General features: G+C 41.8%; 1 protein-coding gene across 1 annotated transcript in view; it reads left to right on the top strand.

Annotated features, from left to right (window-relative positions):
* LOC134347998 (immunoglobulin superfamily member 3-like) overlaps positions 1-25,429 on the top strand; it is a 59,289-nt gene that overhangs the window by 16,048 nt on the left and 17,812 nt on the right. The window contains exons 3-5 of the mRNA XM_063050730.1: positions 15,801-16,178; positions 20,348-20,755; positions 23,196-23,576. Of these exons, the coding sequence (XP_062906800.1) occupies positions 15,801-16,178; positions 20,348-20,755; positions 23,196-23,576 (1,167 nt within the window). The remainder of the gene's footprint in view (positions 1-15,800; positions 16,179-20,347; positions 20,756-23,195; positions 23,577-25,429) is intronic.

Raw genomic sequence — 25,429 nt, 5'->3', positions numbered from 1 at the left:
AAGTTAGATTGATCTTAGAACAGGTTAAAAGGTCGGCACAATATCTGGCTGAAGGGTCTGTACTGTGCTGTAATGTTCTGTGTTCTGTAACATGAATACTGTACAGAGAGCAATTTCAAGGTTATGATATAATTTTGAAGTACAGACAATAGCCATCGTTCTAATAAGTTTTCTGCTTCAGGACAACTAAATTAGTATCATGACATTAGTAAAACTATGATTGGTTGGTGTTATCTATGGATTTGTTGAATATATTGGACAAACAGTAACTAGTGTGTTTGTATCTGTGGTATAGTTCGTTATGGTAAATGTCAAGCTAAAAACAAGTCCATGACAGCATAACACAGAAAATGGATCAGAAGTTCAGTGGGTTCCATGACCATCTCCTTCACTTTTTTTTAAAAGTATTGAAGGCAGGTCTACATCTCTTACACTTTCTTGACAACTTGGCATTGCAAAGATTCATGGTATGCAACCAAGAATGGATGTTATTAAAACTTGCATTAGGGTAGAGGAGGGCATGCAGTCACAAAATAAGTCCTCAGCAAGTTTCAGGATCCTGACTGCTCTACTGTGGAGCCAGATCAAAGGTTGAGGTTTCTCTGCAGAATAAGTAAGGATCACTTCTATTGTTCACAGTGAGGTGGTTATAAGCTCAAGGGCAGGGGCCTTGGAGTAGATTGGAGGCATGTCAGATGTCTGAGTCATCGCCTGATGTCAGAAACATCATTGTGGTTGAAAAAGAGGTAGGCAGCATTAATTGTTCATCTTTCTTGCAACTGTCTTAAACCACAAACTATTTTGTTACTGCTGATGGAGATGTTCCATTAATCTAACTATATTTAATAATTATAAGATGATACAGTTGCGTCAATGATAAGATAGAAACTTTTACAGCCATTCTTTTCTTTTAAGGTTCAAAGTACATTTATTATCGAAGTATGTATACTATGTACAACCTTGAGATTCATTTCCTTACATGCAGCCACAAAAGAAAGAAACCCATTATACTCCCAACATGCAGAGAAAAGAAATCATACAAACAACGAAGTAAGCAAATAACATTCGGAACTGAAATTCATGAAAGTGAAACCACAGCCATGAAGACAGTCGTCACTGCAGCCGGTCCAGGAGCCTGTTAGTTGCAGGCCCCAGCCGCAGTTCAGTGCAGGGACGAGTACACCTCAGAGAGCAGTGAGCTGAATGACAGCCTATCCCTCTCCTCCGGCCTGATACCCTGACCTATTCAATCTGGCCTGGCACTTAAATTGGCCTCACCTCACCTCATTCCTCGCTCTTGGCCTGGGCCCTGCTGCTTCAATACGCTCTTGGGCCTGGGCCCCACTGCCTCAATTCGACCCATACCCCTCCTTTCCAATCTGGACGGTGCTTAATTTGTCTAAACAGCAGATCTCTCCTCGCTCTCAGGCCCAGACCTGGGCTACACCACCTCAACTCTGCTTCATAAGGACAACAATCATGCCAGTGTCCAGTAAGAGTAGACCTTAACAACTGTAGCACTTGCAGTACATCCTTGGTGATGAAGAGCTTTGAGAGGTTGGTCATGGCTAGAATCAGTTCCTTCCTATTCAAGGACCTGGGCCCACTGCAATGTGCTTATTGCCACAATAGGTCTACAGCGGATACAATCTCATTTGCTCTTCACATGGCCTTGGATCATCTGGACAATATTAATACTTGCATCAGGCTGCTGTTTATTGACTACAGCTCAGCATTTAACCAGTCATTCCTACAAAGCTCCAAAACCTGCAGCTCTCAACCTCACTCTGCAAATGGATCCTCAGTTTCCTCACCGGAAGACCACAGTCTGGGCAGATCGGAAATAACGAATTTACCTTGCTAATAATCACACTGGTGCACCTCAAGGATGTGTGCTTGGCCCACTGTTCCACTCTCTCTACACCTATAACTGTCTGGCTAGGCACAGCTCAAATACCATCTATAAATTTGCCAGTGACACAACTATTGCTGGCAGAATTTAAGATGGTGAAGAGAAGGCATACAGGAGCATGTTAGATCAGCTGGATGAGTGTTTTTGCAGAACAACCCTGCACTCAGTGTCAGTGAGACCAAAGAATTGATTGTGGACTTCAGAAAGGGTAAGACGAGGGAACACACACCACTCCTCATCAACAGATCGGAAGTGGAAAGGGTGAGAAAGATCAAGTTCCTGGGTGTCAACATCTCTGAGGATCTCTCCTAGGCCCAACATATCGATGCAGTTACAAAGAAGGCGCAGCATTAGCTATGTTTCTATAGTTTTTGGAGATTTGATATATCACTAATGACAACTGCAAATTTCTACAGTTGTACTGTGGAGAGCACTCTAACTGGCAGCATCACCATCTGGTATGGGGGCGGGGTGGGAGGCACTACACAGGATTGAAATGAGCTGCAGAAAGCTGTGAACTCAATCAGCTCACCACAGCCACTAACCTCCCTAGCACCCAGGACATCTTCAAGGAGCAATGCCACAAAAAGGCGGCATCTGTCATTAAGGACTCCCATCACCTAGGACATGCTCCCTTCTCACTGCAACAATCAGGGAGGAGGTACAGGAGCCTGAAGGCACACGATCAATGTTTCAGGAATACCTTCTTCCCTTCTGCCATCAGATTTCTGAATTGAACCCGTGAACACTACACCACTACTTTTTTTCTCTAGTTAATTTAACTTTTAAATACATTTATACACTGTAATTTTCAGTGTCTATTATTATGCATTGTGATGTACTATTGCCATATCACAACAAATTTCACGACATACGCCTGTGATATTAAACCTGGTTCTGATTCTCTGCCTCACCTTGGTTCTGTCACATTGAATCACCTCCAAGTCCACTCCAGCAATGGCCAAACGTTGGTTCGTTCTCTGCTCTCAGGCCTGGGTGCTGCTGCCTTCCTTTGGCCTGTACTTGCCACACCACAATTGTCCTGCACCTCTGAGACTTTAGTTCACACCGCGAGAAGGCCAAGTCATACAGGTGGTTGAAAGGCTCAACTCTGAAATGAAAATTACAGCCTATTGATTGCATTGATTGTATCTCAGAAAAAGTGTTGCAACGTTGTGCTCATCCTGATGACCACCTTCACGTGAGGCTGTATTAGGCGATGTGTGGACCAAGGTCACTATGTGTAAAGGTCCTACCTGTCCCCTTTTTGCTGTTACAATATCTGTTCTTTTGAAGAGTACTTTCAGATAAAACACCTTTGACCACAAGTCCAACATGCAGTGGTCAGCATGGAATGCACTGCAGATATTCTATGGTAGAGCAATGCAGAACCAAGTGATTAACACAAAACATTATCAAAACTATCTAATGGAAGACCAACAAATTTATGCAAGTGCCAAGAGAAACCAGAAACAATCCAACACGTTACAGGATCCTGTAGTAGTTTAACTCAATCTGATGACTTACACAGGCACAATCAAGTGGCAAGCATCATTCACTAAAATGTTGCTTTAAAACACAAATTCATAAAAGACACCACACCATACAAGCCTGATCCAGATTTAGAGTCGGAGTCCAAAAATTATATTACAACTTATCCATTATTACAGATAGGACAATCCATAATAACCATTCAGATATAATATTTCAGGATAAACAAAAACTACATAATAGATAGAGCCGTTCCAAACAGACATAACATACAGAAATCAAAAAGTGAAAAACACCAGAAATATGCTGAATTAATCGAGGAAATTGAAAGACTATGGAACATGAACAAGATATACAGTACATTGTTGCAATAGTGATATCATTAACAAGGTATACATTGTCGCATAGTAATAGCATTAAGCAATTAGGCCTACATGGTAATATTTTTGTAAATAAACATTGCTATGTAGTATTGTGGCTTTCTGGAGATGTATATAAATCTCCAGAAAGCCACAATACTAAATACCACTAGAATAATCTGACACTTCCTAGCAATTGAGAAATGGGTGTGCTTGGCTATGCCTGTGGCTCAGATTTTTCCAGCTTGGGCCGAGGAAAAAAATAAAAGGTAATAATAATAAATAAGTATGGAGAACATGAGATGAAGTGTCCTTGAACTGAGTCCATAGATTGTGGGAACAGTTCAGTGATGGGGCGAGTGAAGTTATCCCCTCTGGTTTAAGAGCTTGATGGTTGAGGGGTAATAACTCGTCTGCAGCCCAGTGCTGTGAGTCCTGAGGCACCTCTACCGTCCTGCTGGCAGCAGTGAGAAGACAGCATGGCCTGAATGGTGTGGGTCCTTGATGATGGATGTTGCTTTCCTGCAATAGCACTCCGTGAAGATGTGCTCAGTAGTGGGGAGGGCTTTAACCAGGATGAACTGGGTTGTGTCCACTACTTTTAGTAGGATTTTCTGTTCAGGAGCATTGATGTTCCCATACCAGGCCATGATGCAACCAGTAAATGTACTCTCCATCACATATCTGTAGGGTTTGTCAAAGGTTTAGATGACATGCTGAGTTTTTGCTAACTCCTAAGACAGTAGAATTGCTGCCCTGCTAGACCCAGGACAGACCCTCAGAAAGGATAAAATCAAAGAGTTTGAAGTTGCTAATTCCTTCCACCTCTGATCTCTCGATGAGGACTCACTCTTGGACCTCCAGTTTCCTGTTCCTGAAGCCAATAACCATCTCATTGGTCTTGATGACATTGAGTGAGAGGTTTTTGCTGTGGCACCTCTCAGCCAGATTTTCAATCTGCTTCCTATATGCTAGTTCGTCACCACTTTTTGATTCAGCCAATGGCAGTGCTATCGTCAACAAACTTAAATATGGCTTTGGAGCTGTGCTTAGCTTCACAGTCATTACTATAATGTATGAAGAGCAAAGGGGTTAACACACAACCTTGTGATGTTGCCAGTCTGAACAGACTGGGTCTGCAAGTGAGAGTCCTGGGGATCCAGTTATACAACCAAGCATTGAGATCTTGAAGCTTATTGATTGGTTTTGAGGAGATGTTAGTATTGAATGCTGAGCAATAGTCAATGAAGAGCATCCTGATGTATGCATCTTCGCTGTCTAGATGTTCCAGGTTTGAGTGAAGAGCCAAAGACATGGTATGCGTCTTGTTCTGTTGCTCCGGTAGGCAAATTAGAGGAGGTTCAAGTCACTTCTCCAGTGACAGTTGATGTGTTTCATCACCAATCTCTCAAAGCACTTCATCTCAGTGGACGTAAGTGCTACTGGATGATACTCATTGAGGCAAGTTACCACATTCTTCTTAGGCACCGGTATAATCGAGGCCTGTTTTAAACAGCTACGTACCTCAGACTGATAATGTGAGCGGTTAAAGATCTCATTGAACACTTCAGCCAGTTGATCAAGACAGGCCTTAGTACTTGGCCAGGTACCCTGTCTGGGCCGGATACTTTCCGTAGGTTCACCCTCCTGAAGGATGCTCTCAGGTCAGCTTCAGAGACTGAAATCACAAGGTCATCGGGGGCTGTGGGAGTTTGCGAAAGTGACTCTGTGTTTTGACAGTCAAAGTGAACATAGAAGGCACTGAGCTCATCTGGGAGTGAAGCCCTGTTGTCGTTATCACCTATGTCACTTGGTTTCACTTTGTAGAAGGTGATAGCATTGTGCCCTACCGCAAATGTCAAGCATTCTTCAATGATTCAGGTTTGGTCAGGAATTGCCACTTCGCATGTGAGATGGCTTTCCAGTAATTTACCTGGTCCTCTTGTATTTTGGTTGGTCACCAGGCCTGACTGCCACTGATGCATTTTTGGGGTGTGACTGGAGTCTCGCTGGGGCAGGATGTTTGCAGCATGTCTGGGCTGGAGTTGTTGGAGTGAACTTGGAGGGCTGGGGGGGATGAATGGACAAGGGGGTCATGTAAGGAGTGATCCCAGTGAAAAGCCGGGGGGGGGAGGGGGAGATGTGCTTGGTGGCGGGATCCCGTTGGAGGTGGCGGAAGTTACGGAGAATTATATGTTGGACCCAGAGGCGAGCCCATCCCTTCCTACTGATCTCCCTCCTGGCACATATCCTTGTAAGTGGAACAAGTGCTCCTTATGCCCTTACACTTCCTTCCTCACCACTATTAAGGGCCCCAGACAGTCCTTGCAGGTGAGACGACACTTCACCTGTGAGTCCACTGGGGAGATATACTGCGTCCGGTGCTCCCAGTGCGGCCTTCTATATATTGGTGAGACCCGACGCAGACTGGGAGACCGTTTTGTTGAACACCTGTGCTCTGTCCGCCAGAGAAAGCAGGATCTCCCTGTGGCCACACTTTTTAATTCCACATCCCATTCCCATTCTGATATGTCTACCCACGGCCTCCTCTACTGTCAAGATAAGGCCACACTCAGGTTGGAGGAACAACACCTTATATTCCATCTGGGTAGCCTCCAACCTGGTGGCATGAACACTGACTTCTCTAACTTCCGTTAATGTCCCTCCTCCCCTTTTTAGCCCATCCCTTATTTATTTATTTTTTTCCCTTTTTTGATCTCTCTCTCTTTCTCTCTCTGTCCCTCTCACAATAACTCCTTGCCTGCTCTCCATCTTCCTCTGGGTTCCCCTTCCCCTTTCTTTCTCCCTAGGCCTCCCATCCCATGATCCTCTGCCTTCTCCAGCCTTGTATCCCTTTTGCCAATCAACTTTCCAGCTTTTCACTTTATCCCTCCCCCTCCTGTCTTCTCCTATCATTTCGGATCTCCCCCTCCCCCACCCTCTATCAAATCTCTTACTATCTCTTCCTTCAGTTAGTCCTGACAAAGGGTCTCAGCCCGAAACGTCGACTGTGCTTCTTCCTATGAATGCTGTCTGGCCTGCTGCGTTCCACCAACATTTTGTGTATGTTGCTTGAATTTCCAGCATCTGCAGATTTCCTCATGTTTGCACTTTCTCATTGGCCCTGTCCCACTTGACACTCCTGAGGTAAAAGTTGAAGTGTCCCACACAGAGGGTGGATGTCCACACACTGCATGTTATCGAGTAAGCAATAGTCCAACCTGCATTGCTGAAGGTTCCTGTATTTGCATTCCAAATGCAAGCATGGAATTTACATTCGACAAATGCAAACAGGGATGTCAGTGATCATTACAAAATTCTTCGGAGCCTGACAACAGACTGCTGCCAGTTTTCTCAGGGCTTAACAGCTAAATCAATGCCATTTAAAGAGACTGCAGGGAGCCAGCTCACTATGATGTTTATTAAAACCACTTTATTGAAGAACTGGGATTAGCAGGCTTTGAAATAAATTGGTGAGTCATTGGCAACCAACAATACTGCCCTAGGCTCAGCTAGACAATCTTCCCCCCACCCTCCCAAGGACTAGGAAGATGCCTCTGGGACCTGACAGACAGACACCTACAGTTTGCAGGTGGTGAGCAGAGGAGCAAGATGCACCAGTTTCATGGTCTATTCATTTGGCACAGGGAGAGCGCCATCAAACCAGTACCAGTCCCACTTACCAATCACAACAGTCTCTGCACTCCCATCCACACAACCCTCCATGTATCTCTATCATCTCCTTCACGTATTTTCCCAATGTTCCATAGCACATTCGGCTTAGGGAGGGAACGTCGACTCAGACCATGAGGCCTGCATCGGGCACTTTCATGCCTTACAAGGCGCAGATTGGAAGTCTGTGTAGGGCGCCATTCCTCGCACAGACACTAGAGCAATGTGTGGTTAAGTGCGTTGCTCAAGCATGCTGCCACAGCTGAGGCTCGAACTAGCGACCTTCAGATCACTAGACGAACGCCTTAACCACTTGGCCACGTCATTTGTGGACCACGGCTTATGGTCATTTGTATTCAGTGCAAAAATCGATTCACCAGCCATCCTCAATGGCAATTGACAATTTGAAATTGAAGATTCTTTGCTGTTCTTCCCAAACAAGAGAAAATAATTAATCCTTATTCACACCATCAGAATTCCTCATGATTTTTTTTTATTATTCTCATCTTTCTACCATGTTTCCTGTAAAATTCAACCTGTGGCAGAATTCTCAAGCATGTTTTCTCTTGCAAACTTCTCTTCGGAGACAACAACATTCGAAAGACCCCAAAAGAAAATAAAACAACTTTAATACTGTATTAAAATTTAGATGGAGCAGTTCCATAAAACTTTTTTTTATGCCAAAGAACAAATGTCAGGAAGGAATAGATCGCTCACATTGAAAAGTTAAAAATTACTGGCACAATTTATAAAATTTCCATCTCAGCAAGAAGTGCTGAATGTCATATGCAATATTTCTACTAATTGTGGAAGCATTAAACTGTGCTAATCAATGTAACAGAAAGTTGCACTTACTGTATATATGTTTAATACCCAAAATGTTCCATGGTACTTTAAGAAGAAATGAAATTAGATAAAAATTTAAACTAATTCAGTTAACTATAATCCCTATGACAGCTCTGTTTTACATTAAGAAATTTTTTTGATGCACAAGGCTACTTTTAAAAATATTTGAAGGGATAATGCCAAAGCTCCATTGAATGATCACTTTCTACAAAACTTAGAATTAGAACTCTATAGTTCCACACCATAGTTACTTTAATGTCAATGTACTCTGTGAAAGCTGCTTTCTAACTGTTGTAGGCTTTCCTCAACATGAAAGAGTTTGATTTATGAATTTTTGCTCAAATGCCATTGATTCTTTGAGAAGTGAGCCTTTGATTTACAGATCTATTTTTCACTATAGCAAATAATGCGCCATTCTCTGCCCATGGCAATACTCTGTACCAAAATATCCCTTCTGTGTTCTGTTCAGCCTTATTGATTTACAGAATTCCACTTCAGGGAACGTTTTCCAGGAATGCACCATTTAACTTGAGAAATGGCCGTACCCCATGCTATTTTGCCAGTACTTCTAGTTTGATAGTTAAGACACCCCACCTTCTGGTGCTGTGTTGCCACAACTGAAAGCAGAGCTTGTAATAAGAGTTATGAGTGCTTATCGAGCATAAAATGATAATGTATGGATACTAACCCATCAGCCTATCGTGTTGTACTAACTCTTTAGAAGATTCTCAGTTAAGCTACATTTTCAAAATATGGTTTCACAGTTTCTGATTTCTAGAATTAAATCCATACCCTTTGGTTATGAACACTCTGCCACTGGGAGCTATTAAGGCCTATCAAAGCTTTGAACATCAAAATTAAATTTTCCTGTAACTGGTCTCTGGTCTGTTAAGAATGCCAAAACTGCTGTATGCATTTTCTAAGACTTGCCAGCCATCCTGCATTAAATATTCAAAGTCTTAGTGGGGGACCAGCCAGATATTTTTATAAATGCTTAATATAGCTTCCTTGATTTTATATTCTGTACCAAAATTTAATGGGTGACTGGGTGGGGATGCATCTTTACCAAAGGAGGTGTAAGATTCTCCTTCCCTCCACCAGCCTGCAGTTTACCTTTGGACAAGGTGTAGCACCTGCTTAAGCCCCTCGTTCAGGATCAAGAGAAGCTTTGGAAGCAGCAGGGGATGTTTGTATGAGCAGCTGGTCATATCACGTCGTGGTTATGTGACCACTGATGCCAGGCACATTGTTTCTAAAGAGTATTGATAATGGTCGACATCGCCCATCTTGTAAAGACACCGCCCAGAAGAAGGCAATGGCAAGCCAGTTCTGTAGAAAAATTTACCAAGAACAATTATGGTCAAGACAGCATGTAGAAAACAAATATTTAAAGAGCAAATGAGTTTTATGTCTTTGTAATTACCTCCTTCTTTTCGCCTACCATCTTCACAGTTTTGTGTGTAACATTCCAGAAGTCTCTGTTCCTGTGCCCCATTTGAAATTGTAAGGTTTGATCTACATACAGTGGCCGCTTTATTATGTACCTCCTGTACCTAATAAAGTGGCCATTGAGTGTATGTTTATCGTCTTCTGCTGCACCTCATGGCTCAATGTGTTGTACATTCAGAGATGGTCTTCTGCACACCACTGTTGTAGTTATCTGAGTTACTGTCTACTTCCTGTCAGTTTCTACCAGTCTGGCCATTCTCCTCTGACCTCTCTCATTAACAAGTCATTTTCACCCACAGAACTGCCAATCATTGGATGTTTTTAGATTTTCTGCACCATTGTCTGTAAACTCTAGAGAATGTTATGTGTGAAAATCTAGGAGATCAGCATTTTCTGAGATACTCCAAACCTCCCTGTCTGGTGCCAACAATCATTTTACGGTAAAAGTCTCTAGATCACATTTCGTCCCCATTATGATGTTTGGTTTGAACAACAACTGAATCTTTTGACCAGGTCTACATGCTTTTGCATTGAGTTGCTGCCACATGATTGGCTGATCAGATATTTGCATTAATGAGCAAGTGTACAGGTGTACCTAATAAAGTGACACTGAGGGTATATTGTTTCTCCGTATTCTTCCTGTCAAAATTGATCATGTCACATACTGTACTTCTGTATTAAACTTAATCTATAATTTCTCCTATGTTTCCATGAAATAATTTGCTATCCAATTCACTGTTGAGGAGATCTGCAGACATTGAAATTATGCTCAGGACTATGCCATTAGGTTATCAAAAGGATGTTTTAGTTGTTTGAATCTGTGTTAATGGTCAATCAGTCAGGCTGAATATTTAGAATAGGAGATTATTCTAATTGGGAAGGAGCTGGGCAAATGTCAGTGAAGACAACTTGATCCTTCAAAGATTGATGGAAAAAAATATAACATATCAGTGTGGATAAACTCCCTCTACTCATTGAACTAGTACCTGAGAAGGATTCCAGCATTTGGGTGGAGGTGCCCTTCAGTTTCCAGCTGATGCTTGATTTTATTGTTTGTTCAGAAAGGATCACATTAACCAGGAAGGCAGCAAGTGGAACATGGGGGTGAAAGGTCATGGATGAGGAGCAGACTGTGGTGAGTGAGATTGGCTAACAAGTGTATCAGGTACATATGTCTTGGTGTGGGGTCGTAGTTCATGTCATTAAAATTTAAAATCCCTTCTCCCTCCTGCCTCCTGCATCATTTTAGTGTACAACTCTTTGAAATCAAGGTGGGAAAGCAAATTGTGAGGAGAGCACAGAAGGGTACACAAAGGGATATAGGCAGGTTAAGTGGGAGGGACAAATCTAGTAACTGAGGTATAATAGTGGGGAATTTGAAGGTTATCCACGTTGGTAGAAAGTATTGAGAAACATTGTTCACTGCAGCTGCCCGTTAGGTCTAGCTCACCTTGTACAGAAAGTTAGCAGGTTACAACAACTAGGAAGGATAGGGTCACATTGGTTTTTGTTACAAGCAGAATGGAATATAAGTTTAGGGAAACCTTATTGCTACTGAGCAGCAGATTGACGAGACCACATCTCACCATTTGTTCTGGTCTCTTCGCTTAAACAGAATTTAAAGGCTGTACAGAGAAAGAGCTGTCGTACACAGAAAGGTTGAGCAGTATGGGTGTGTACTCGTCAGTTTAGAAGAATGATAGCTAATAATGAAACGTACACGATTCTGAAAGGTGCTGATGCGAGAGGTACTGATTGGATGCTCCTATCATTGGTGTATTGGGAGCTCCGTTTTAGAATGAAGAGTCACCACTTAAGACAGATAAGGAGGATTTTATTTTTCTCCAAGGCTTGTGGGTCTTTGGAAACCCTTCCCTGAGAGCTGAGGTGGCAGAGTTGCTGAAACGTACTTCAAGACTGAGACTGGCAGATCTTTGAACACAGGGGAGCCAAAGATTATTAGGAACTGGCAGCAAGGTATTGCTGAAATCAGGATCTTAACAGCTATGATAGTATTAATTGGCAAAGCAGGCTAAAGGAACATATGGTTGACACATGTTCTTGTTTCTTATAGAGGTAATATTTAAGATTGCTATTCCACAATGTATAAAGTAAATTTACCAGAAAGCAGAAGAGAGAGCTCAGAGGAATGAACATCCCCCTGTAGCAAATGAACCTTATCAATCAAACATCCCAGGACTGAACTCAGAAAAAGGTGAGCAGCCAGCTCAATGAGTTCATAATGATGAGGCTCATAATAACTTAGAGTACCAGTGGGCTCTAGACTCCAATCTGTATAACGACTGGGTTTCTAACACTGTTCATTTATTAAATATCAAAGGAGTTTATATAAATTATTCTCCTCACTCTTCATCAAATGCATTTGATACACAGCAATTCAGTTAAAATTGATAGCCTAAGATACTCCTGAAAAATTTCTGTGTTATTCAAATTGCCAGACTGGTTTTGAAAATCTTGGGATTGGCTTGGGTTCTTTCTTTTAAACATAGAGTTTTATTGCTGGCGCTTTTAGTTGTACCATTCTCCCTTCATTACACAAGGACCAAAGATGTTTATCTTCTATTGACAGTTCAGAGGAGAATGGGTGGTGAGGTCCCCTTTGAGGGTCAGCGCAGGGCACCAACCAGAATGTGCCCAAGGTTAGGTGGTGGAACATCTGACCTCCCACCACCACGGGCCGTGGTACTGAGGCCAGTGGTGGAGCTCTGTCATTCCAGCTGGGGCAGGGATAGGCTTTGTTTCTGGCTTCTATCTTCATGTTAGACTTGGCTGGTATGTTAACATTGACACCATTTATGTGCTTGATAAAATGTATGTAGTTTTTTTTCATTCTTTATTTAATAAACACTGTTGATTTTATATCAGCTAGATTCGCTTTAATATACACATTTTAGTTTGAAAATTTTATATGCTTATTAAATTACTTAATTCTATACAATTATCTCTTGATGAGAAACAATTGAATGACAGCAATGACTGACAGAATTCAGCCTCCCAATGTAGCCTCCTCTATATCAGACCTGACATAAATTGGGGGACCGCTTTGTCAAGCACCTTTGCTCCATCCACAACAAGGAAGATTTCCCAGTGGCCAACCATCTTAATTCCAATCCCCTTTGCCATTCCAGCATGCTGGCCCATGGCTTCATCTACTGCCACAGTGAGACCAATCTCAAGTTGGAAGAGCAACACCTTATATTCCATCTGGATAGCGTCCAATCTGATGGCATGAACACTGATTTTGCTGACTTCTGGTAGTTTCCCCCCAGCACTTCCCATTCCCCACTCTGGCTCCCCCTTACCTCTTTTCTAATTCTCATCTGCTTATCACCTCCCGCTGGTGCCTCTTCTCTGTCTCTTTCTCCCATGGTCCACTCTCCTCGCCTATTAGATTCCTTCTACAGCCCTTTACCTTCTCTACCTCTCACCTCCCAGCTTCTCATTTCATTCCCCTCCCCCCATCCACCTGGCTTCACCTATCACCACTTACCTGGTATTCCTCCCCCCTCCCCCTCCACCTTTTTATTTTGGCTTTGACCCCTTCCTTTCCAGTCCTGATGAAAGGGTCTCAGCCAAAAACGCCAACTGTTTATTCCTTTCCATGGATGATACCTGACCTGCTGAGTTCTTCCAGCCTTTTGTGTCTGTTGCTCTGGATTTCCAGCATCTGCAGAATCTCTTGTGTTAATGATTGACAGAACTTTGCTTCAATTTCTGCTAAATGTAGTTGGTGCAGTTACTCATTAAGCTGACAGTTGCTGGAGTGGGAAGTGGTTTCTAAGTGTACCACTCAAAAGGCAGATCAGATGCTAAACCTCAGCTGCAAGACTTCTGCAACCTTGCCTCCGCCTGAGATCAGCAGACCATTGAGGAAAGTGCAATGCTTTTTCCCCAAACCTATCGATGTCAATTTAATTCTAAATAATTCAACTTGAGTTTCACTTAATAAATGCTATCATTTACCTGTATACGATGTTTCTGTGTGCGTGATGTTTATCCAGTAAATCTGTTTCAAGGAAGGAAAAATCAGGGCTATGTATGAATAAAAGTACATTTGACATTTTGCTACCATACCTTAAACGATACTGATTATTGCCAAATTTTAATTAGTCTATCCCTGAATGTTGTGATATAATTTTCCATCAATTTCTTCTTTATAAATTTTTGACCTCGGCAATATAAACATTTAAGACTTTTCTATCACTTCAGCCAATGAGTGTCAGCTTCTTGACAGCCACTTCCTCTCCTAAGATTAATCAATGTGTCAGTCAGTCTGCTCAAGTGGCAGGAAATTCTAGTTTCAGCACGTTTTACACACAATAGGTCAATCAGTTGCGTCACCCCGATCTACTCAGTACGAGTCCTTAGTAAACCCTGAATCAGCCAGCTGGCATGTTTAGCCACAAACACAAGATGTCCTCCATATCATATCTGCAGTTTCCAACAACTGGTTGACAAAATTCCCTTCTGTGATTTTTTTTGTACATCGGTTAAAACACTTCACAAAATGCTGGAGGAACTCAGCAGGCCAGTAGCATCTATTGAAAAGAGTAAACAGCTAATGTTTCAGGCTAGGCCAATTTTTAACAGCCATTGGTCAATTTTCCAATACACAAATTGAAAGATTTTGTTATCACAGCATATGATGAAATCATACGGGTGCATAGTGCAGCACAAAAGAGGTCTATTCACTTCATCAATCTGAGCAGGTCTTTGAAAAGAATCCCAAGTACTTTTGTTTCCCTTATCATTCTTATATCACCATAATTCTTAATCTATGATGTACTTGTGCAATTCCCTTTCAACAAGTACTATTGACTCATTATTCACTACCTTGTGCAGTTGATTGTAAAACCTAATCACTTGTAACGCAAGACATTTTTCCTCATGTAGTCAGTATTTCTTTTACCTGTATCCCTGTTACCACCCCTTCAATTTCTCTGTATTTTCATTATGTAAGACTTGTCCCATATTTCTCCAGTGTCTGGAACAAACTCAATTTCTCCCGTCTACTCAAATAGCAAAATTATTTGTCACCATATTCTAATGCTTGCTTAAACATAGCTGTTATGAAATAAGAATTTTTCACTCCAGTTTAAGTTAATCTTTGCAACACACGTGAGAGTTGCTGGTGAATGCAGCAGGCCAGGCAGCATCTCTAGGAAGAGGTACGGTTGAAGTTTCAGGCCAAGACCCTTCGTCTTGACGAAGGGTCTTGGTCTGAAACGTCTGTCCTGACGAAGGATCTCGGCCTGAAACGTCGACTGTACCTCTTCCTAGAGATGCTGCCTGGCCTGCTGCATTCACCAGCAACCTTGATGTGTGTTGCTTGAATTTCCAGCATCTGCAGAATTCCTGTTGTTTAAGTTAATCTTTGTTTGGTGCTCAACAATACCACTGCACAGGTGAATATTTAGTGATCAGCAATAAAATAAATTGTGCACTTACGAGAGTCTACAGATGCTGGAAATCTGGATCAAAACAGGGAAGGTGGAGGAACTCCAAACAACACACACAAAACGCTGAGGAACACAACAGGCCAAGCAGCATCAATGGGCCGAGACGTCGACTGTGCTTTTTCCCATGGATGCTGCCTGGCCTGCTGAGTTCCTCCAGCATTTTGTGTTGCTTGGATTTCCAGCATCTGCAGATTCTCTCTTGCAGGTGGAAGAACTTGGTGTGTCAGGCAACGCCTATGGGGGGGAAATGGACAGTTGACATTTTGGGTTGAGACCCTTCATCAGGACTGGAAGCAGATAGCCAGTATAAAAAGGAAGAAGGAAGGATTGGAGCAAGAGCTGGTTGGTTGGGGGAGGGGGGTGGGGGGAGGCAATACACAATTGAGGGGCTGGGGGTCAGAGAGGTTATTCCTGATTGTTTGGACTTGAGTTCATTTAATTGTTTCAGAACTTATTCAAAGTAACAATTATATCAAACTGTATCAGATAATTTATTCTCTTGCTTATTAGAATAAAATTCTACTTTGAAAGATTTTGTCAAATTTTGAGAAGAAATGAGCTGAGTTACCTCTCGTTTATTTCTTGGTACAGATCTGTGCACTGCTCAAAGGCTGGTGAAATTACAGGAAGGACCCCTAATTCGAGCTGAAGGACGTCACATAACGATTCAGTGCACTGTGAGCGGAACGCAGCAGTCTCAAGAGCAGAACTTTGAGTGGTCTATCACCCTTCCAAATAAACCTAAATTTCAAATCCAAATTATCAGCACTCAAGATTCCGACTACACTTATGCCTTGTACAAAGACAGAGTGGCGGCTAAGGAGATCTACGTAGAGAGAATCGGAAGTGACTCTGTGCAGTTACACATAACTAATCTGCAGAAAACTGATGAAGGACAGTACGAGTGTTACACTCCCAACACCGACAGTATATACTGGGGAACCTATAGTGCATTCGTGAATTTGACAGGTGAGTTCTACTTTCTCTCCAGCTGTACTATAAATAACCATCCCATTCAGCAAGACATTTGCCGCTAATTAAATATACATCAATGTATAACTGAAATAAAAGAAATCCAAATTTTAGCACATCATAACAAATCCTATTTTAATGCAAATAATATGGGGTTATAAACATTGTTTTAAACACCAACTGCAATACACTCCATGAAATGTTCTCATGTACAGAATTTAAAAAAGCATGAAGCCCAATATTTCATAATGAAATAAATGGTAAATGCTGAAGAACACTCAGCAGGTCAGGCAGCATCTGCGAATGCGCTTATAATCTGTAAATCAGAACTTTTAAATCAGAGCTCCATAACAAGGCACGATTTATTATTATAAAAACTGTCAGCATGTTAAAGTGCAACACTGGGTAATCTATTAAATGTTTTAAATCCCACTAAGCAAGAAGCAATACATCATGTAAAATGCAGGTCAGTTGCTAATAAGGAAGTATGATTTATTTATGAGTTCTGCGGAAATGTAGGAAAAAACAAGCACATTCACTGATCACTAAATCAAATAAGTAAACATCTCAAGCAAAATAAGAATAGGATTAACCTTCATTGTTGATTGCAGCTCTCCTTGTCCCAGGGAGTGATGGTAAACGCCTCAGTAGGATTAAGCCCCAGGGATAATAGACTAGAAAGACCATTGCATGAGGCAACATCTACCTGCACCTCACCATCAAACCTGCAGATAAGGGGGGTGCTGTAGTGGTCCGGCAGACTGACCTACCCCTATTCTGCTGAGGCCGGGCAACAACTGTCAGACAGCTACTTTTACTCACCCCTCGAACAGGACCCCACTAAGGAGCACCAGGCCATTGTTTCCCACACCATCACTGACCTCATTAACTCTGGTGATCTCCCATCCATTGCCACAAGCCTCATAGTTCCCTCACCCTGCATCTCCGGTTTCAACCTCCTACTCAAGGTGCACAAACCTGCCTGCTTGTTTCTGCCCCGCCAAACTTATATCTGCGTACCTTGACTCTGTTTTATACCCCCTGGTTCAGTCCCTTCCTAGCTACAACCATGACATTTCACATGCTCTTGATCTTTTCAATGATTTCAAGTTCTTTGACCCTGATCATCTTACTTTCACTATGAATGACAAGATCCTATACACCTCCATTCCCCCATCAGGAAGGCCTCAAAGTTCTCTGTTCCTTTCTGGACATCAGACCTTCTCCAGCCCTTTAGCTCTTTCACCATTTGACTTCCCAGCTCTTTACTTCACCTGTCCCCTCTCCCAGTTTCACCTATTGCCTACTACCTTTTATGTCTTCCTCCCTTCCCCCGACCTTCTAACTCTGATTCCCCATCTTTTTTTCTCCAGTCCTGATGAAGTGTCTCGGCCGGAAACGTCGACTGTACTCTTTTCCATAGATGCTGCCTGGCCTGCTGAGTTCCTCCAGCACTTTGTGTGTGTTGCTCTGGATTTCCAGCATCTGCAGATTTTCTCTTGCTTGTGATCTACAAGCACCGTTCACTTTTATTTTGTAAGTCTGAAAAATGATCAGTAATAAGGTTAGGCATGCTCTGCATTTTGGAACACTGAGTGCTCCTACAAACCTGTTAGGGAGGAAATTAGACCCAGAAACGCTGATGAACTAGTGATGTAGTTCCAAGTCCAGAGACTGGTTGAGACATACTGCACCATGGACCTTCCTCAGGGAATCAGGAAGCCAAGTATCTGGAATTTTCAAGGACAGAATCAAAATCAGGTTTAATATCACTGGTATGTGTCATGAAATTTGTTGTTTTGCAGCAGCAGTACAGTGCAATACGTAAAAATAAAAACTATAAATTCAAATAAGAAATATATTTAAAAATTAAGTAAGTAATTTCAAAAAAGGAGGGAAAAATAGAGTGAGGTAGTGTACATGGGTTCATTGGTCATTCAGAAATCTGATGGTGGCGTGGAAGAAACTGTTCCTGAATCACTGAGTGTGTGCCTTCATGCTTCTGTACTTCCTCCTTGACAGCAACCATGAGAAGAGGGCATGTCCTGGGTGATGGGGATCTTTTATTGTAGATGTTTACTTATTTCCCATATCCAAGGTCCATATTCCATCTTATTAATCCATCTCCCAGGTCAGGATCTTGTATGCCATTCCTAGCACCCTGCTGAAATCAATGCACAAGCATTCACTGGTGTCCTCTCCAAGCATTCCTTTTTAAACTGGGACTCCTAATTAACATTGACCCTCCTCATTTATTCTACCAAGAGATTCAATTCATAATTCTCCCCTTTGAATTTTATTTGCTATTTCACCAGTTTGCCCTTATCCTCATCTTTGAACAAATGTTTTGTGTTATTGATATGGAGTATAACTGCAAAATTCTACATTCTATTTACATTCATTATACCCCAGGCCAGGTCATTATAGATACCAACGAAACAATGGTTCCAACTCTGAATGCTGGGAGATCCATTACCTACGTCCCTCCATTCTGAAAAGTAACATTTGACTTTTACTTTCTGTTTTTTTTACAGCTGACTCAATTTCATATCCATGTAGCTGCTTCCCTTTCAATCTTATTTGTGGGACTTTAATAAATTTTTTTAGAAACTCCACTTACACAAGGTTAGCCACACTATCCGTACCACACTTCTGTCCAAAGATTTGAAGTCAAGTGCTATCTTCTGTTAAGAATCCATTCTGGATTTTATTTTTAACCCAATTGCTTCCAACATTTCGAAGTTTATCTACCACCAACGTTAGGCTGGTCAGCTTCTAATGTATTGATTCTTTTATTTTTAAGGACAGAGTAATAGTGCTTGCAATTCACCAGTTCTTTGGCATCAGTCCCCTATTTTAGAAATGCTATATTTTCTACATCAGGGGTTCCCAGCCTGGGGCCCATGAACCCCCTCGGTTAATATTAGGGGTCCATTGCATTAAAAAAGGTTGGGAAATCCTGATCTATATTCTTGTTGGTAGATCTTCTGCAATCTTCATCCTTCTCTTCTATTTTCTAACTGGCTAGGAGACTTGCTGACTGCTGCTCGCCTACTGCCCTAACCCTCCTACATATTCTGTCTAGTAGTCTACATCTAAATGGCATGAAAGTTGAAGTTGCCAAATTCTGATAAACATTCCTCCCCCTCCCCCCACATCCATTATCTCTCTTCTCCTGATCTACCCAGTTCTTCTTACACCCACCCCAGTCTCCAAATTATCCTGTTACTTTCTATCACCAACTCCATCTCACAGGGTCCCCTTCCCCTCACTATTCCTATATCAACACCACACCTACATAGTTTGACTCCCTGCTCCACTTTCCTTTCTCATTAGATTCTGTCACCTGAAGCCCTTTGCCGCTTCTAGTTAACTCTTCCCAGCCTCAGGCATTATTTCCACTCTTTCCTCCTCCATCTGCCTGTCACCCTTCCTCATCTGAATCCACCTATCACTTGCCAGCTCCCGCTCCACCCCTTCATACTGACTGTCTCCCCTCTAACTCTCAGTCCAGATGAAGAGCCTTGACTTAAGACATCAGCTGCCTATTCTCCGTCCCCACCCACAGACACCCAGAAGCTGCCTGACTTGCTTAGTTCCTCCAGCATTTTCTTTGTTGCTGAGGTCTCTTAGTTTCCTTGTTCCCAGGTTGGAGTGGAAGTTATCTGAAATTGCCACACCAAATGCTGTGTGCTTGAACTTAATGGGAATTGTAAGAAATTGTTTGCAGTTAAGAGCATTATCAGAAACCTGAGAAGGCTGTCATAGGTTTCCTGAAACATTCATTCGTAGTTCAATGGACCTGCTGAGGAAAGCTTCAGGTCAAGCAAATTGGTGTCAGCTGGTTTCTTTTCCCGAATGACATTAGTGGAAAATTTAGCTCAACAGCATTGGTGTACTATTCAACCATAGCACACACTTTCCCATCATCTCCCATCATCTCCCATCGTCTCCCATCATCTTCCCCCTCACACACATTCTGAATCCTCAGAATTCCAGGGGTAGGATTCATGTCCAATTTAGGAATTTACAGAATGGAAAAACTGGCTGGTTTATCAATGTCTCTAAGTGAGAGAGAGAAGATCATGGAACTGCTGAATTGTTGTGTGAACTTTGTCTACTCGGTGTGGAGTCTGCAAACCATGCTAAAACATGTATTTTTATAGTTATTCCAGACACGCTCAGTGCAACATTGGTTCCTCAAGTCATAAATAAAGTAGAAGGTGATCCTTTGGAACTGGTCTGTGAAGTATCTAAAGAAACAACGTACCACACACATGTGTCCGTCTCATGGTACCTACAGAAAGATGGTCAGAATATCAGAGTTATCTCTCTGACAAGAGATTTCGTCCTAAGTGCTGGAGAATCATATAAGCAAAGATGGGCACAGGGAGATGTGCGACTGGACAAGGTTGGGACCACTTCGTACAGACTCACTATCCACAAACTGCAGATGTCCGAGCAGGGGCAGTTTTACTGCCACAGTATAGAGTGGATCCAAGACCCAGACAAGACCTGGCAGGCACTGACTGAAAAACAAACCAAAAATAGCACAGTGAATGTTAAAAGCATGGGTAAGGATCATTTCCTTTTACAACTACAGTTTTGTAAAGTGGTAGATAAACCTGTGTGGTTAAACTCCTTGCAGCACATGATGATGTTCCAATATGATCTCAGCATGGTAAAATCATACTGTGAAAGACTTTATGACTACCAAGTCTCGGTTCATTTTCAGTTATTAACTCAAAATTCATCACTGGAAGAAAATTTTGACACCAGGATGAAAATCTGTGAGAAGTTCAAGCTCAGGCCATATAAGGAAAGCAATTATATTTCTTATAAATCTCGGAATAGGGTTATTAGTAGATTCTGGTGAGATACCGGCACTACTGATCCCTCTAATGGGGGCCGCACTCACTTACAGGGCAAGAAGTCAGGTTTGGCTGCGGAATATAAAACCCAGAGTATCTTCAAGCTACACCAGCTTAAATTGCATCTGGGGGTTGGTGCAACATTTATAAGCCCTTTTTGAGCTTCCTAACCTTCCTGCACCAAGAATATGGATCTACCCCATATACCATCACCTCTGAACCCACCTCCCTCCAACTACTATCTCCTAATTTCTCTCATTCCTTCTTATTTGTTTTATTTCTTCCAAGACCCTCCACTAGATGTTTCTCCCTTTTAGTTCTTTTTCAGAGAGTATGTTCATCTCAGAATCAATTCCTATTGAATTTGTAGCTACCCAAGAGGAAACTGACCTTACTTTGTTGTTTCCTACCTACCCACAAAAGCTGGATTCTGGAAATAAAAGGGCAACCCTCTGGCTGTTCGACTATGATATTTGAACAGAGCTAAAGGCATCAGGGATCAATTATGTGCAGCCTTACATACTGATTCACAATGGTAGTCCATCATGAAGTGGTTAGCAACTCAAGAAACACACTCATAGAGTCTCTGTTTTTCAGATCAGACCCTTGTATCATATTCAGTATGATATGATGCTTCACTAATCCTTGGACATCTTTGAGGATTTACAGAAGAGAGTCTTGGTGCATGGTTTTACTAACCTCATTAGTACCTGATTATTTATACTGATACCTGTCCTGCAGTTCTTACACCAAATCGCCATCAGCTTTTTCCAAAAAAATTTTCTTTTTCAAATAACATGAATCAGAAATTTGTGTTATTTGAAAACATGAATTGGTCACCTGGACAGGCAGCAACATTTATCAGTTCAGTCAAAGCTTTCTGCTTTGATTTTTTGCTAAATTACAACAAAGCAGGTCATAAACAAGAATGTATATATGTTAGTTCTATTGGACGTCATTCTGGAGACCAGTATAAGCAGCCATGAGCAGTTACGTTAAAGACCTTGTTGACATCATTAACTATATTTTTATATTTATTAAACTACATTCTAAACATTTCCTATTGTTCCCTGCTTGTGGCTGAATTGCTCCTTTGGGTAGCAACCAGCGACCAGCTTGCAGTGACTCTGACTAATAATGGGAGTGGCTGAAGATCATAAGGAACAACAATGCATCAGACAGGTTAATTATAGAGGAAGTGGTCTTGGATGTAGATTATCTGTTGAAGTTAGAGACTCTGACCTTTGATGAAACACAAGTATTATATTAATGGAGTGTGATTCACTGCTATTAAACCTCAGCAGACTTCAGCTGCTGCTGTGATCAGTTTCATCTTCAATGGTACTTTCTGGTTTAACCAGAAGGAGTACACTGAATTTTTAAAGTGCTATAACATTTAAGCTCCAGGCTACACCTTTCAAAAGTAAGCTTTATATACGCACTTATTAACTCAGATTGGATAGCTACCAATATTGAGCTGCTGATGGTCTTTAAATTTTGATGGGAGAGATGACAGAAGATTGCAATGTTTAAAATTTGCATCCATTCCTTCTTTGCCTTTTTGATCCCTAAATCTGTCTCCCAAGTTCTGTTCTCCCCTCTATGATTAAAATGTGCTGCTTATAATACCTCACTATTTCTAGTCAAACAACGATGAGTATTGGATTAATTTGAATTTATCTGTGGACTAGAAGTGACTGAAATGCAACAGAACTTATTTATGAAGAGGCACCTGTATGAGCTAAGAAGAGTCCCTGTGGACCCCAGTAAAGTTTTATATACCTTAATAGTCTCCATCATTCCTTCTTCTAAAACTAATCCAGAATGCTTCAAGGAGTGCTGGTAAATGGGATTATTATTGTCAGTGTTTGATAGCTGGCATGGACATGATGGGCCAAAGAGCCTGTTTCTGACCCTTTTGCACATCATGGGCTACAAATAGTCCCGTTCTTTCTGGTCCATGGAACACCATAAACCATGACTCTGAATGCTTATGTTGGTTACATTTGGTCCCATCTTCACCATACTCAAATTTGGCAGTGAAATGTTGGTCTTCCATCAAACTAAAGTTATGGCAAATTTACTCACTTTGCTTTTGGCCACATTCAATATACTAACCCGCATTCATTTAATTTCCTTGCAGGTAAAGAGTTTCTTGTTCTAATTAAAGCAGCCAATGTCAATATTAATGTAGGAGGCTCACTGGAGATAGCCTGTACAGTTGAAGCTCAGAATACTGCGCAGCGTTTCTTCTCAGTGACCTGGTTCTTGAACAATAATGAGATGGTTCGTATTGGACCAAATGCAGTTCTGTCTTTTCATGGAGAATATGGAACGAGAGAAAATTCTGGAATGGTGGCTGTCAGAAAGAAAACTGAAGGGGAATACGTTCTGAAACTTTATCAGGTTCAAGTGGATGACAGTGGGAAATATCACTGCCTCGTGGAGGAGAGTGAGGCAGCCGTGTCAGGAGCGTTCTCTTCCAAGAAGTCCAAAGAGATTGAAATTACTGTTCAACGGCCAGGTATGAAGCATGGAAATTAACATCGTTTTTCTTATTTTTGTAGTGATTAGGATACAGTATAAGAAAAAACACATTTTGATCCTAATAAGATCTCCAGTCAATGACCATATAGAAGCAATGGATTATGCATCCATCTTGCCCAATGAGGCAAAATGAAAAATTGCTCGATGTCCTTGGGTTCTCACAGCTGATGATTTGATAAGGTTAGAGTTAAGGGTCTACTGAAAAAGCCTTAAAATTGGACTTAATTCACTCAAAACTCAGTTGGGAGTATTTGATAGCATTTCAAGATTACTTAATGTATGTGCCATGACACAAGTGTAAAGGAGAATGAAGTGATTTGATGCAGCACAAAAAACACAGTAAGAGAAAGAAAACAGTAACAAAAACATAATTAATGTACATTAATAGCTTATATATAGATTAATTGTATGTCCATAAAGTGACATGGGAACAACAGTGTTTGCACATAAGGGGACTCTGACAGGAAATGATGAAATAGTGGTGGTGGGAGTGTGGAGGGGTGGGTTAGTGAGTGGAGGTATTGATCAGCCTTGCTGCATGGGAAAGTAATTGTTTTTCTGTCTGATGCGTGGATGCTACACAGCCATCTCCCTGATGGGAGTCGTGCGAACAGTCCATAAGCAGGGTGCATGGAATCCTTCATGATGTAACACACATCAAAGTTGCTGGTGAACGCAGCAGGCCAGGCAGCGTCTCTAGGAAGAGGTACAGTCAACGTTTCAGGCCGAGACCCTTCATCAGGACTAAATGTTAGTTGTTAGCTGTTAGTCCTGACGAAGGGTCTCGGCCTGAAACGTCGACTGTACCGCTTCCTAGAGATGCTGCCTGGCCTGCTGCGTTCACCGGCAACTTTGATGTATGTTGCTTGAATTTCCAGCATCTGCAGAATTCCTGTTGTTTGCATCCTTCATGATGTTCCTGGCATCCTTCTGTATATATGTCCTTGATGGTGGGTAGGCTGGTGACGCTGGTGCATTGGGCAGTTTTAATTACTTGATGTAGGGCCCTCCTGTCGGCTGCAGTACGGTTTCCATGCCGTATTATGATGCAACATGCTAGGATGCTCTCTGCTGTGCATCTGTAGAAGGCCATGAGTATCGATGTGCACCGTTGAGCTCTCTTCAGCCTCTTCAGAAAGCAGAGGCAGTTGATGGGCTTTCTTGATTGTTTTCTGGGACCATGAAAGGTTGGTGGACATGTATAAAATGATTTTTTACTTTCTCTCACTTTGAGAAGTACAAACCACTAAAGATAAATTGCTGCTGCTCTCCTTTAATAAACCAGCGGCATGTCACAACAGGGGTTGTGACAATTATTACGCAGATGTACAGGGGTCCAACAGGGAGAGACCAACATCTATTCAGTGCTACCTGGCTTTAATGCAGACTGTGGAAATAAAGTTACACTTTTGGCAATCTTTAGAATTTCTACAAAGTTGAAATATACAGTATAACAACATCTTGCGTTCTTTGGTAGACGGTAAAATGTTTATTCAATTCAAAAAAACTTTATTGTCATTCTGACCGTACATCAGCTCTGCAGGGCAGAATGAGACAGCGTTTCCCAGGAGCAGTGCAATCATAACATAACAAATGCAACACTAAATAATAAACATAACAATAAATAGTAAAACAGAACAGCCACATGTCAGTTAAAATCAAGTTATAAGTGTCCAGTGCAAGTTAAAAGTGTCCAAAGCAGAGTCAGGTGGAGCAGCTATTTAGCAGTCTGACTGCCTGTGGGAGGAAGCCTTGTGGTTTTAGTTTTGATGCTCCAGGAATGTTTGCCTGATGGCAGAAGAACAAACAGTTCATGGAGATGGTGTGATA

The sequence above is a fragment of the Mobula hypostoma genome, chromosome 6, assembly GCF_963921235.1.
Source record: "Mobula hypostoma chromosome 6, sMobHyp1.1, whole genome shotgun sequence".
NCBI lineage: Eukaryota > Metazoa > Chordata > Chondrichthyes > Myliobatiformes > Myliobatidae > Mobula > Mobula hypostoma.
This window is presented reverse-complemented; position numbering and strand designations above follow the sequence as displayed.